The sequence below is a fragment of the Ctenocephalides felis genome, unplaced genomic scaffold (assembly GCF_003426905.1).
Source record: "Ctenocephalides felis isolate EL2017-DRISC unplaced genomic scaffold, ASM342690v1 CF-g0.4_SCAFFOLD_03571, whole genome shotgun sequence".
In the NCBI taxonomy this organism is placed as follows: Eukaryota; Metazoa; Arthropoda; class Insecta; order Siphonaptera; family Pulicidae; genus Ctenocephalides; species Ctenocephalides felis.
In genome coordinates this window covers 57,249,726-57,262,673 of record NW_020539725.1, presented here as the reverse complement: position 1 = coordinate 57,262,673, position 12,948 = coordinate 57,249,726, and the positions used below count along the sequence as shown (strand labels likewise).

The 12,948-nt window shown below is 27.3% G+C and overlaps 3 protein-coding genes and 1 non-coding gene across 5 annotated transcripts; 2 read left to right on the top strand and 2 right to left on the bottom strand.

Moving 5' to 3' along the window:
• Window positions 1-1,262: 1,262 nt before the first annotated feature.
• LOC113384652 (dnaJ homolog subfamily A member 2-like) lies at window positions 1,263-2,854 on the bottom strand. Its single transcript, XM_026622402.1, has 2 exons — window positions 2,709-2,854; window positions 1,263-2,439 (listed from the first exon to the last, which is right to left on the bottom strand). Exons 1-2 carry the CDS (start codon window positions 2,775-2,777, stop codon window positions 1,279-1,281), a joined length of 1,230 nt encoding a protein of 409 aa, XP_026478187.1. The 5' UTR covers window positions 2,778-2,854; the 3' UTR covers window positions 1,263-1,278.
• A 611-nt stretch (window positions 2,855-3,465) lies between these two features.
• Trnac-gca lies at window positions 3,466-3,537 on the bottom strand. Its single transcript has one exon. It is a non-coding gene; the product is annotated as a tRNA-Cys (tRNA).
• An 89-nt stretch (window positions 3,538-3,626) lies between these two features.
• LOC113384656 (melanotransferrin-like) lies at window positions 3,627-9,902 on the top strand. Of its 2 annotated transcripts, XM_026622407.1 has the most exons (15): window positions 3,628-3,775; window positions 3,953-4,215; window positions 4,409-4,564; window positions 4,758-4,891; window positions 5,052-5,212; window positions 5,293-5,437; window positions 5,503-5,893; window positions 7,482-7,646; window positions 7,755-7,842; window positions 7,934-8,101; window positions 8,169-8,391; window positions 8,460-8,647; window positions 8,721-8,892; window positions 8,991-9,145; window positions 9,831-9,902. In XM_026622407.1, exons 1-15 carry the CDS (start codon window positions 3,700-3,702, stop codon window positions 9,833-9,835), a joined length of 2,490 nt encoding a protein of 829 aa, XP_026478192.1. In that variant the 5' UTR covers window positions 3,628-3,699; the 3' UTR covers window positions 9,836-9,902. The 2 variants fall into 2 exon arrangements, with proteins under 2 accessions (XP_026478191.1, XP_026478192.1); XM_026622406.1 differs by lacking the exon at window positions 9,831-9,902 and having other exon boundaries at window positions 3,627-3,775; window positions 8,991-9,249.
• Window positions 9,903-10,781: 879 nt separating this feature from the next.
• Window positions 10,782-12,112, top strand: LOC113384454. Its single transcript, XM_026622166.1, has 3 exons — window positions 10,782-10,899; window positions 11,316-11,518; window positions 12,019-12,112. The coding sequence occupies exons 1-3, from the start codon at window positions 10,854-10,856 to the stop codon at window positions 12,076-12,078; spliced, it is 309 nt and encodes a 102-aa protein (XP_026477951.1). The 5' UTR covers window positions 10,782-10,853; the 3' UTR covers window positions 12,079-12,112.
• Window positions 12,113-12,948: the final 836 nt, after the last annotated feature.

Below are 12,948 nucleotides of genomic sequence, written 5' to 3'. Positions count from 1 at the left end.
TTAATTATAAATAATAAATGTTCCATATTTTCACAAATTAATACTGAACTAAAACTTTTGCAAAACTTCGTTTCGTAAATAATGTTGCACGAGATTTGTAATCCTAGATAAGTTTGTAATCGTGACAGTAGAGCAATAAAAATTCAAATATGGCTATTAGTTTTTAAGTGTTGGTAACGTGTAAATTTTTTTCTATCGATTTGAGCGGTAATTCAAAAAAATACTTATATATTTTTTATATTATTTATAAATTTAGGAAAATCAAAATGTATTTAGAGCACAAATAAAATTATGCAAACTGCAATCAAACATACCAAAATTACTTTTCACCATAAACAAAGTACGTTTACTCACTATTACTTCACTATTTGGTAGTTGTTAATTCATAACCAACTAAAACAGTCATGTTTAAATATCATGTTATATTAATTTACAAATAAACTCGAAGTTACGATATATTTCTATGTAAAAATACAAATATTACCAGATTCATCAATTAACGTATTTTTAACTTTATTACACTAGTGAGTTTCAGAAAAGCTACATATTATCAATTGTATCAACTGATGGCATAATTTATTTACTTACTCATACCAGAGCACAAGTAAATATATATAAAAATGTGCGTGCATCACTATAATTATATCTAAGTCTCAATTATGTTTTGTTATTGATCAGTCATACACACTAAAATTCAATTATTGCATTATTAAAACAATTAAATTTTGAAAGAAATTGTATTTTAGACAAATTTCATACAATTATCACTATTTCAAGTACTTTAAAATGAAAATAGAATTGAAAATTAGTATTGTACAAAAGTTTGTGTTAATTATTACAATTTTGCCTGATGTGTACATGTTTTTATAACCATTTGAATTAATTTTCCTTATTGCATTTCACTGGGAAGTTCCACATTCAATCATATTTTTTGTAATTAGTTCATTCTATTTCACTAAAATTAAAACATTTACAATAGTTGCAAATTTTATATTTTTATTTATGCTAGAGTTGCTCAGCAATATGTATTATTGCGCCATTCTTGTTCTCTGATAAAATTAATCACAAAAGACATTGTCATTTTGGACAATAAAGAAATGGAACTATGTACAAATGAAATATTACAGTTATTGATTTATTAAGATAGAACCATCCCCCTAATTCACTGCATATACCAAACATATGTTGGTCACAGATTAAATACTAAAGTGTCTGCCAAACCACAACATCCAACATATGCAATAAACATTTAAGAATTTGTGATATCACTGCCACAATTTACTGGTGTGCACATTGAAGTCCTGGGCCTGCATGTCCATGCTCTTCATCGTCACTACCATAAGCCTCTCCACGTCCACTACTAGATTTCTGGCTAGGATCATAATCATGTAAATCTACTTCTTCCACATGTTCACCCTCTGGAACTGTGAATACTGGCCTAGGAGGTAAACAGGCCTCCAATTCTTGTAATTTGTTTTCTGTAGTGAAGTGGCTAGCTGGAAATGTTACTTCAAACTTTATATATAAATTCCCTCGTTCAAAAGGACTTTTATACTGAGGCATTCCTTCACCCACAATTCCTTTTAAATCTCCAGGTTTAATAACCTGTCCTGGTGGATGCCTAATGATCAATTCTCTTCCATCTAAATGTTTTAGAACCATATGAAAACCACATAGAGCTTCTGTTAAAGAAATAGTATGTCGTAGCACTAGGTCATCGCCTGACCTTTGGAATTCATCATGAGGTTTTTGTTGTAAAACTATGATAACATCACCAGTTTCAACATCAGGCTGTTGATCACCTTCACCTCTGAAGTATATTTTTTGATTTTCCCTCATACCTTTGTCAACATGAACTTCTAAGATTTTAATTTCATTGATTACTTTCTTACCCTTACAATTAGCACAACGATCTTTTTCATTAATAACCTGTCCTTCACCATTACAATCTGTACAACGAGATTGCATTTGCTGTGTCATTCCTGGACCCAATTGCCTATATGTAACTTTCACACCGCATCCTCTGCAGGTGCGACAAGACATACTTGAACCAGCTTTACCACCTTTACCATCACAAGCTGAACATATCACATTTTTACTAAGTTGCAGTTTAGCTGTTTTACCATTGTACATATCTTCCAAAGACACTTTTAATGGGTGAATAGTGTCTTCACCTCTTTGTCGCCTTCTAGGCATTCCTCCCATGCCCCCCATCCCACCAAAAAGTCCACCCCCAAATATATGTGAAAATAAATCATCTGGGGCAAATCCTGGTCCATCATGGCCACCTTCTTGCATTCCTTTTAAACCATATTTATCATAAATTTGACGTTTCTTGGGATCTGAAAGGACTTCATAGGCAAATGATATTTCCTTGAATTTATCACCAGCTTCTGGATTCTTGTCTGGGTGAAATTCTTTTGCCAATTTTCTGTAATTCTGAACAATTTTGTTTAAATAGTATATTAATAATTATGTGTAAAATAAATTATATATCACTTATAAAAATAAAACATGTAATTTATATGTTAGTAATTTGTATTTCATGTAATGAACTATAATTCAACACATAATAATTGAATCACTGCAAAATAATTTTTACAAGTTCATACCATGCGATTATTTAACATAATCGCAATGAAATCTACGGAAGATTAGATCAAAAACATAATATAAAATAAATTTATGTACACATTTTTGACACTTACTTTTTTTATTTCCGAGTCTGAAGCTGATCTACTAACACCCAACACATCATATAACTTGTTATCTGCCATTTTTAGCAAAAAGGATAGGTTTTAATGCAAGATTTTACAAATGGCCAAAATGACCGGCGTGGTCATCCCTCTTGCGTTGTCAAATTAAACTACCAACTACCAACTGTCCAAAAGCTAACAGAACACTGTTACCAACAAACATTCATCAAAATTAAAAATGCGCACGAAAATAAATATTTCGAAATTATCGGATTAATAAGTTACAGCAATTTAGAAACGCATCTCACAATCAAAATTCATGCAGTCATTAGAAAAATAATCGACAATCGTGATAAATAATATGTCAATTCAAAATTATCGTGCAATGCTTTGCATAAAAGCAGTAAGCAAATTAGAAATCAAATTTGTTGAATATACAATATAGTATGTACAATAAACATTGAAATTACACATATTTGGAATATAAAAAACGCTAGGGGTACATGTACAGAAACTACACAGGATACAACGCACAAATTTTTCTTAACATAATGAAATGAATAATTTATTTGCACTATTTTTAGCTTTATATTATACTAATGATGCAGAATTATATAACTTATACATTTCCATGATTCAATAATTTGATTAAATATTTGCGTATACGTATTGTTAATAAAATAATATGTAAACGCGTTATTATTAAATTGTGATATATTTAAAGGAATTAATTAACTGAATTTTAGTAATAAAAAACAAAATATGGGTCAGGGGACACCCGGGTTTGAACCGGGGACCTCTCGATCTGCAGTCGAATGCTCTACCACTGAGCTATATCCCCATGTACGTGCACAGCGAAAAATCTCTTTCTTATTCTATCTCTGTTGTATAAAGTAAATATAAACAACCTTATTCGTGGTAGGATGTGGGCGTGTGTCTTTTATATATTGTAATTTGTCAAAAAATGTTTAGTTTTTGACAACATTTATTTTAATTTGTTAAAATGTTTTATTTTAATTTTATAAATGTACATTTGTTAATTATATCATTATATGCTATAATAACTTCATCTAGTTTAGGTAATTTCTATTCGTACATATTCATTTAGGTTAAATTAACTTTTAGTTAGATTATTGGATTTAAAAAATTGGGTTGAAAAATTAATTGCACACTATTATTAATGAATGTTATTAATGATTGAATAGTTATTAATGAATGGCTTTTATCATGTTGTTTACAAATATTATTATTTACAGGCCAAGAACTAAAAGAAGAAGAGCAAATAACTTGGTGTACTGTAACATTGGAAGAGCAATATAAATGCCAAAATTTGACAAAAGCTTTAGAAAGAGATCGTGCTTTATTTAAAGAAGATTTTTTAACTTTAAAATGTCTTCAAGGATTTAATAAACAAGACTGCATGACACTCTTGGATTCTGAAAAGGCTCATTTTGTAACTTTAGATGCCGGAGATGTTTTCATTGCTGGAAGATATAATTCACTTATACCTATTATGCAGGTACATACTTGTTTGCAACAAATGAGAACTATATATGAACTTTATTTTGTAATTTTTGTACTTTATTTGTAAGTGGTGTTCATCAAGAGTTACGGGGTAAACAATGACAATAATGTACATACGATAATACGCTAGTATTATTCATGTTGTTCTAAATTGTTATTTTTTTAATACTTACATAAATAATTTTTAGGAGCAATATGATGGCGGATTCAAATATTTCTATGCAGTAGCTGTAGTCAAAACTGGTACGATACCAGAAGTTACCAGATTAAGTGATTTGCGTGGTGTCAAAGCATGTTTTGCAGGTGTTGGATATTACGCTAGCTGGGTTTTACCAATTCATGTTGTGAGTGAAATGATAACAGCTATTGGATGAGTATAACTTTATATGTTTTTAATATTATAAATCCATAACTTTTTTAAGTTAACGTTTTTATGTTAATGGTTGGTAACATCTATTGCAAATGTACCGTTTCATTTAATTTTTTAAGAAATTGTATGTGTATAAAATGTTATTAGTTGATATTATTGTTATTTAGTTGATGCAAATGGGAGGTATGCAAATAATTGATTGCAACAATCATGTAAAATCAGCTATAGAGTATTTTGGACCTTCTTGTGCTGTAAATTCATTAACCGACAAGTATAATCCTATTGGCGATAATTCTGATAAGTAAGTTAATTATTATTACATATAATACCAATAACGAATGGCATGTTCTTATCATACAAGTTAAGAATTAAAATTAACATTAATAAGATTTTACATAGAATACATTTTTGCAATTGTTTATGATTAAATCTATTTTATAAATTAAAATTATTGTTTTTAGATTGTGTTCTTTGTGCACTGGTAAAGTGGCTGGTGGAAAATGTACCTCAAAAGATCCTTATGCTGGGTACGAAGGAGCTTTTCGATGTCTTTTAGAAGCTGGTGACATTGCTTTTCTAAGACATGACACTGTGCAACAAATGATAAGGAGCAAAGAATTCAGTTAGTAGTTTTTAATTATATTGCTGATATTTTTAACATCAATGCTTAGAAGGTAAAATTGAATTTGTTTATTAATTTAGGAAGTGTTCAGGAAAGCAGATTTGAATTGTTGTGCACAGATGGAACTAGAAAGCCGATTTCTGAATATCGACAATGTAATTGGGGAACATCACCATCTGATGCAATTGTCACTACATCTGCACACAACTATGAAAATAGATATCGGTTAGTAATATTCATTAGATAGTATATTTTTTGATTATTTTGTAACTTTTGATTTCACATTTCAGCTATACCCAATTCTTAAAACAATTAGCATCCAGATATTCCTATGCAAGGCAATCAAACTATAATAATACTCAATTTGGGTCAAATTCAAATAATGATTTTAATCGAGATCAAAATTTTAATCCAGATTACAACCGTAATTCTGGTTTTCAAGATTACAATCGTAACAATCAAGGGAGCTACAATAACAATAACAGATTCAATAATAACTATGGAAGAGACTTGAATAATGATTATGATCCTTACAATAATACTTATAGAAATTTAAAGCATGACAGTATCGACAACGATTATGGCGAGAGATACAATGCAAGTGCTGATCCATCATTCTATGAGAAATTTGATTTGTTCGAGTCTAATAGATATGTCGGACGATTGAATCTAATGTTTCAGGTGATTAATAGAAATGTGAAGTAAGCAATTGCATGCTTAATAGTTATTCAGAGTTACAAAGCTACACAATAGTAATCAACAAAAATTCCAGTTTAAAAATTTAAAAAGAAATTTTTTAAATAAAAGAATTGATTTTGAAAATTTAAATTTGCTTCAATCAAAAATTCTTTTAACATAAAATTCGTAATAATGATTCTCAAGATCTGATTGCAATGCAATTCAAATATTGAGTGATTTATTTTATATTTTTATCAAAGATAATTATTAAACACGAATAGGTATACACAAAAATTATAATTTACATTTATAGATCATTCTATATAGAGTTTCTGCTCATTCTTTTCACTTCATTTGCTTGCTTTATTGAGTTTTCTTGATAATCTTACATTTTGTTGCACTGAAAAGAGAAGAAGTTTTAATTACTTACATTTTTATTGTTTTTAATTACTCACGTTGGAATTATTTCATATTGCAATATCATATCAACCACATTGTCAAACAAATATGTAATTGAGAATAAGATCAGGAAGCCTTCCCATCTGAATAGCACTAAATCAACAGAAGATTGATATTTCCAATAGTAAATGTATCGAAATACATTAGTTATGAAAATACTGAGTAGTACACTTATTAATAAAAATCCGAGGTGAATCAAATGTGATAAATTTATTAACATCTTGGCGCAATGACTTTTGTCAAGAATTTGTATGTTACATTTTTTAAATGTTAGTAATTCATAAATCACTCTAGGAAAATGCAATGGTCGCATTAAAAAATCTAAGACTTTATACATGATAATGAATCTTGCCAAGTATAACTCATTAGCCATTTTGATAATCATTTCGTAATTTTTATAAATCATATTCAAATTTGTCATGAATTTATTTTTGATACTGATTAAATTGGAAAACAAAAACTTTTCACTCGAAAAAATAAATGACTGGAAATAAATTTTATGTGCCTGCTTTAAAAATTATTACTATGTTTTACTAATATAAATAAAAATGGATTATAAAGTGTTAATACACAAAATACACAAATAAAAATAAATATGAATCTAAAATATCTTATAAAGTATAATATCTTAAAAACCATAAATAAAAAAAAATAAAGACTAAAACTCTAAATCTACACAAATCTAAAATCTAAAATGATCTAAAATCTAATAAAAATCTAGAATAAAAAATCTAAAAATCCTAAAATCTAACAATCTAAGAATCTACAAATTTAAAATTAGTGAAATCTAAAAATCTACAAATCGTGAAATCTGAAAATCCTACAATCTAAAAAACTTAAAACCAAAAATGTAGAACCTAAAATCTAAATTCGAAAAATTCTAAAACTAAAAATCTAACATCTAAAACCTAAAAAATCTAGAATATAATCTATAATCTAGAAATCCTAAAGTCTAAAAAATCTATAATCTAGAAATCCTAAAATGTAGAAATCCTAAAATCTAAAAAAATTCTATTCTAGAAATCAGGATTGATTATTCTTTTTACATTATACCATGAAATTTAGCTTTTTTGTAGTAATTATTATTATTATTACTATTAAATAATTTTTTTATATCTATCTTATGTCTTAGGATACAAGCATTGGATTAGTTTCTTTACCAGAAAATAAACAGACTTATATTGGATACTTAGACAAAGCGCTGGATTCTATTTTGGAAGTAAGGCAATGTACTGTTAATAGAATGACATTATGCGTTACATCAGAGGCTGAAATGGAAAAATGTATTAAGATGAGAGTAAGCAAACTTTTCGTTATAAAATACGATTTTAAAAATGTGTTTATGAAAATTAATTCAGAGGAATTACATTAGAATCTTTATTTATTCTCGTTTATACTTTTACAGACAGCAATGAAAGCCCAACTATTAAAACCAGAAATGACTTGCTATAAAAGCCATTCTCACATTCATTGTATGCAAGCTATTCAATCAGGTATTTTGTAAATTTTAATTATTAATAAAAAAATATATGAAATTTAATTAAATATGTGAAATAATCACTGTGTTATTTAATTATAAAACAGGTGTTGCAGATGTGACAGTATTAGATGCAAGTGATGTATATACAGCAGGATTGCGATATGAACTAATTCCTATAATATCTGAGGTTTATAATTTAGGAGAACCTGAATATTATGTGGTGGCTGTTGCAAAAGAAGAAGATGCTGATACTGAATTGACATATTTGAAAGGTATTGAACAAATTAATTAAATATAGCACTGGCATTTTTTTCATATTTGTGATTTACTATATTACAGGCAAAAACACATGCCATACTGGTATTAATACCGCCGCAGGATGGGTGTATCCAATGGCTTATCTATTGGCTAATGGTTGGATCAGGCCATATGGCTGTGACAGTATGAGAGCCGCTTCTGAATATTTCAGTAAAAGTTGTATTCCAGGAGCTCTCAGTACTGAATATAATGTTGGTGTTCCTTACGATAATATGTGTGATCTGTGTCATGGAGCTAGTTTTAGGTAAACTCGCAAATGTTCATTTTGTTCATTATATTTATTTGACCTATAATCTATTTTAATAAAATTAGGTACTGCCGGCGGGATGCAGCAGAAGACTATTATGGTCATACAGGCGCATTCCGGTGTTTAGTGGAAGGAGGTGGTCATGTTGCATTTGTTAAACACACAACTGTTTCCGAAAATACCGGTGGAAAACGAAGAGAATGGTGGGCAAGAAATACACTAAATGATGATTTTCAGTTGCTGTGTCCTGATGGTAACTAACATAAATTATTTTATTTTGATTTTAATAAACTGAGACATTAAAGTTGAATGCTGAATTATTTTAGGTACGAGAGCCAGTATGAAAGAATACATGCGTTGTAATTTAGGTCTTGTAAAGGCAAATGCTGTAGTGACTCGTGGCGGTTATGCGTACAACGAAACTCAAATTAATGCATATATTAATTTATTCATTTATGCTCAACAATATTATGGAAGAAAGGATTTAGATGACTTTAGGTAAATTATACAAAATCTGTTTGAAAAGCAGTTTTGCTATATGATCAATTTTATGCATCCTGGCATAGAAAATTTCATAACTGAACTTTTATATTTAGTTTCAGCATGTTCTATTCAACTCCACCATATAGTGATTTGATTTTCCAAGATGCAACACAGCAGTTACAAGTAATTAAACCAGAGAAAAGACGTTATGATTTATACTTAGGACAAGATTTTATGCGAGCCAGGCGAATTGTGGATTGTCAAGCAGGTGCTTCCTCTAATAAAATGCATGTTTTCAGCTTGTTTATCTCATTAATTTTTACATTAAAAATTAGTACAATGCATTAAATATTTTATTACATTTTGTTCACTAATAACAGCTAATTCTGAACATATATTTTATAATTTATTAATAACCTACTACCATATAATCATTATTTCTTTGGTAGTGGGAAAACTGTTTATTTTGAAAGATAAATTCTATCTCTGTAGTTAATAGTATTAACATATGAAATTAAAAGCAATTTGATAATACATTTTTTTAAAAATTATATTTAAACAAAATATAACATGCCTTGTATCTTTATGTACAAGCAAATGTGATAATTATTTACTCCGTCCAATGTATGAAGTGCAATTTATCGTATATTAAATAATAATTGTATGTATTCATATGTATTTTCGAAATAAGCAATAAGTAGTATATTTTACATGAAGATATTGTGTTGTTTGCATGGAAAATTACTATTGTATGTTTGAAAAATGTGAAAATTAATCCTTGAAGGTTTATGGGTTTAACATGATTTAACATAACTAATAAGAATCTTATTGTAATCTCAAAAATAGTTAAAAACTAATAAAGTAATAATGAAAAAGCATGCACTACAATGATGCATATATAATTGATTAAACTCAAAAATATTGCGGTGTGTACAATTTTTTCTATTTTTCAGTTTAACTTCAAGAAATAGTCTGCAGGAAATAATGTTTAATATGTAATATTTAGTACAAATGTTATATATGATTTACTCATAATATTTTTGTAGTATTTTAATAGTAAGCATCTAATGATAAGTAGTGTAATATAATTTTTTAAATAACTCATAAAATTCTTGAAGTAGACAGCTATATCCTTTGTTATTTTATGTTATTATGCTAGGCTTTATATGTTATTGACAAAAAAAACATTCCTTTGCTGATAAAGTTTATTTAATGAAATGCTTCTATTTTTTTGAGTTGTAGATCATTGAAACTTTCGAAATAGAATAATGTAATAGATAAGCAAAATTATTATTACATTTGGCATATTTATTTATATAATACTTTCAATGTATAGTGCCTTTTATATGTAACACTTAAGATAAAAATTGATATTAATAAAATCGATAAATGTGATGCATATATTTACAATAATTTTTTTTGCTATGTAAGAAATGATACCTATGCTATGAAAGAAAAGATACCAAGAATATGTAAAAAATCCTACAAAAAGTGCTTATGTATAGTCTAATTATTACATAAATTTTCAAATATTCAATTAAATAGTATTGTATATATTTGATCAGTGTCTTATGCACCAAATTTAAATATTACACTAATTTCATATCAAAATATCAAAATTTGAATTCAAATAATTATATTTGTTATTTTTATCTTTTGTATATTGGCAAGCTTGTATTAATAAAATTGGTCTAAATTCGCAATTTTGCCTAATTTGAAAATGTGTTCATAATTACAATCATATTACAATTAATTAATAAATAATCAATCAAAAATCAAATTTAATTGTAGTTTAAAAACTTTTAAATTACATAATTTTAATTATACCGGAAGAAGTTGTACCAACCGTTAAAATATTTAAGGGACGTCAGTGATCGCAGTAGTTCAGACTTAAAACAAAACAAGGTGTTCATTGTAGATAAACAAGTGTTCATTGTATTTCACGAATATATAAAAATATATAGTTGGATTTAGAAATGTTTCGTGCTCTTAATACTGTAAGAAATTCTGCAAGGAATCTAGGTAAGTGTTTTGATATTTGTTAATGATCATTTTTGATAGATAATATTGTTGAAGGGACTCGCCGTTTATAATTTATAGTGTAACTTTTATTTGATATTCATTCAGCAATTAAAAATAACTAATTGTTGATATATTAAATATAATGATCGTTTATTGCTAATTATATCATTATACAATAATACTTTAAGTTTTGAATTATTACAATGTAAAATATATATTTCGTTTCAAAATGGCGTCAGAATCAAACTGACGTTTGTGCAAAATTTACAAATGGTTGAACGCGCATCCTTGCAAACTAAAATAGAATGGAATCTAAAAACGTATATTTAACAGTTTAAAAGTAATATTAAATCATATTTCTCATTATTTTATAATTAGGGTAATATAATTTGATGTATCCTGTTTTTTTTATTAAGCTCGTCGCTACGGGACTCCGCCACCACCTTGTGAGAATGAGCCATGTAAAATTCCTTTGAAACCCGTTGAATGTTTTGATATGTCCCTTAACGATATGCCGAGCCCCAAAGGATGTTGGCATAAAAAAAATAAGGAACTTCAAACGTATTATAATAAAGTTTTCATCGTTGGTGTTATTGTGTTGCTGTCTGGAATAGCAGGGGTAAGTCGTTAAGAATTTATATTAATATCTGTTATTTTAAATTTTTATTATGACTTTGGAGTAATTTGCTATAAAGTTGAACGAAATGTATATAAAGTTACTGCTTCATTCATCAGTTTTTTGTTCTTTTGTTAATATACCATTTTTATGTCTCAGGTCAGGCAAATTAAGATTGAAATTGCAATTTAACAATGATAATTATATTGATCTAACTATTTTATTTTTTAATTAATAAATATTAACTGTCCACAATGATCATTCTATCGCTGTTCAAAAGGTGGAAAACCACAAAAATTTTCATAATAATTTTTATTTACAAATAAACTAAATAATATCGAATTTAATTAAAATCTGAAATTAATATTACACAACTATAAAGTGCTAAGTAGTTAATCAACGATTCATTCGAATTTCATTAATTTAATAATTTTATTATTCTGGAGTCAAAGATATAAGGAGATTATTGCATACTTTTTTTAAAAAAATATTTCTCATATCAGGTGTACGCTAATGTAGACTTCTACGCTGGAGTTGCTGATAAACCGGCTCCACGTTCCTAAAAAAGTATTTTTTACTCCTAAAACCATAACAACCTTATTTCTTGGACTACAATCCATTTTTGTGCATCTGGTGTTACGAAGAAGAAAACACAAAATGTTTACTACTCATTGTCTTTATTTATACTTGAGTTTAATGCTTAAAATACATGGTAAATTATAAGTAAACACATATTGTTTAATTAAATACACATAAGTTTGGAATGCCCTTAGATTGCTAAAGCAAAATGTAATATTTGATATATATATAATATTCTTAATGAAATTCGAAACAAACAAATATAAATATATATTAAAAACGTGATAAATTCTAATTGACTTTTATATAAATTATTAGTAACAAATTTACTTTACATAATGTGTGCGAGTTGTAATTATTGATTTCTTTACCTCTAAAATAACGTGCTAATAACAACCTATAACGCTATATTAACGTAATAATGTATAAAATAATGCAATTATGCTTATAAAATTCCCTTTTATTTAATTTTTTTATCAATCAAGCAAAAAATATACTTTTTCCTTATAAATAATAAAGATTTCCTTAGAACAATATTTTCAAAAGTTTGGATTTATTTATTGCAATTTCAATAAAAGCATAAAATAATAGATTTAAATTGGAAAAACTTTCAATATTATTCAATTGAAAAATTAAATGTTCTTAATATTAATGATAATTTTTAACTAATTTCAATTAGATTTTTTTTAAGGTTCTTACTATTATCATAATTGACAGCAATTTTCTTTACACCTAATATTTTTATCATTATAAAAGAAGTTTTTCGGAGCGTGAGCATATTATAAAAAATGAGCATCTTGCTCCTACTATATAAGTAGATAATTTTCTTATGTGAGTTTAAAAAATAACAATTA

Excerpts from the sequence above, each read along its gene's own strand:
- LOC113384652 (XM_026622402.1), bottom strand. The coding sequence starts at position 2,777 with ATGGCAGATAACAAGTTATATGATGTGTTGGGTGTTAGTAGATCAGCT. Across the intron at positions 2,440-2,708 it reads CAGACTCGGAAATAAAAAAA|AATTACAGAAAATTGGCAAA; the intron begins GTAAGTGTCAAA and ends AAAATTGTTCAG.
- LOC113384656 (XM_026622406.1), top strand. The coding sequence starts at position 3,700 with ATGTTTTATTTTAATTTTATAAATGTACATTTGTTAATTATATCATTA. Across the intron at positions 5,213-5,292 it reads GATAAGGAGCAAAGAATTCA|GAAGTGTTCAGGAAAGCAGA; the intron begins GTTAGTAGTTTT and ends TTATTAATTTAG. Across the intron at positions 8,392-8,459 it reads TGTCATGGAGCTAGTTTTAG|GTACTGCCGGCGGGATGCAG; the intron begins GTAAACTCGCAA and ends TAATAAAATTAG.
- LOC113384454 (XM_026622166.1), top strand. The coding sequence starts at position 10,854 with ATGTTTCGTGCTCTTAATACTGTAAGAAATTCTGCAAGGAATCTAG. Across the intron at positions 10,900-11,315 it reads AAATTCTGCAAGGAATCTAG|CTCGTCGCTACGGGACTCCG; the intron begins GTAAGTGTTTTG and ends TTTTTTATTAAG. Across the intron at positions 11,519-12,018 it reads TGCTGTCTGGAATAGCAGGG|GTGTACGCTAATGTAGACTT; the intron begins GTAAGTCGTTAA and ends TTCTCATATCAG.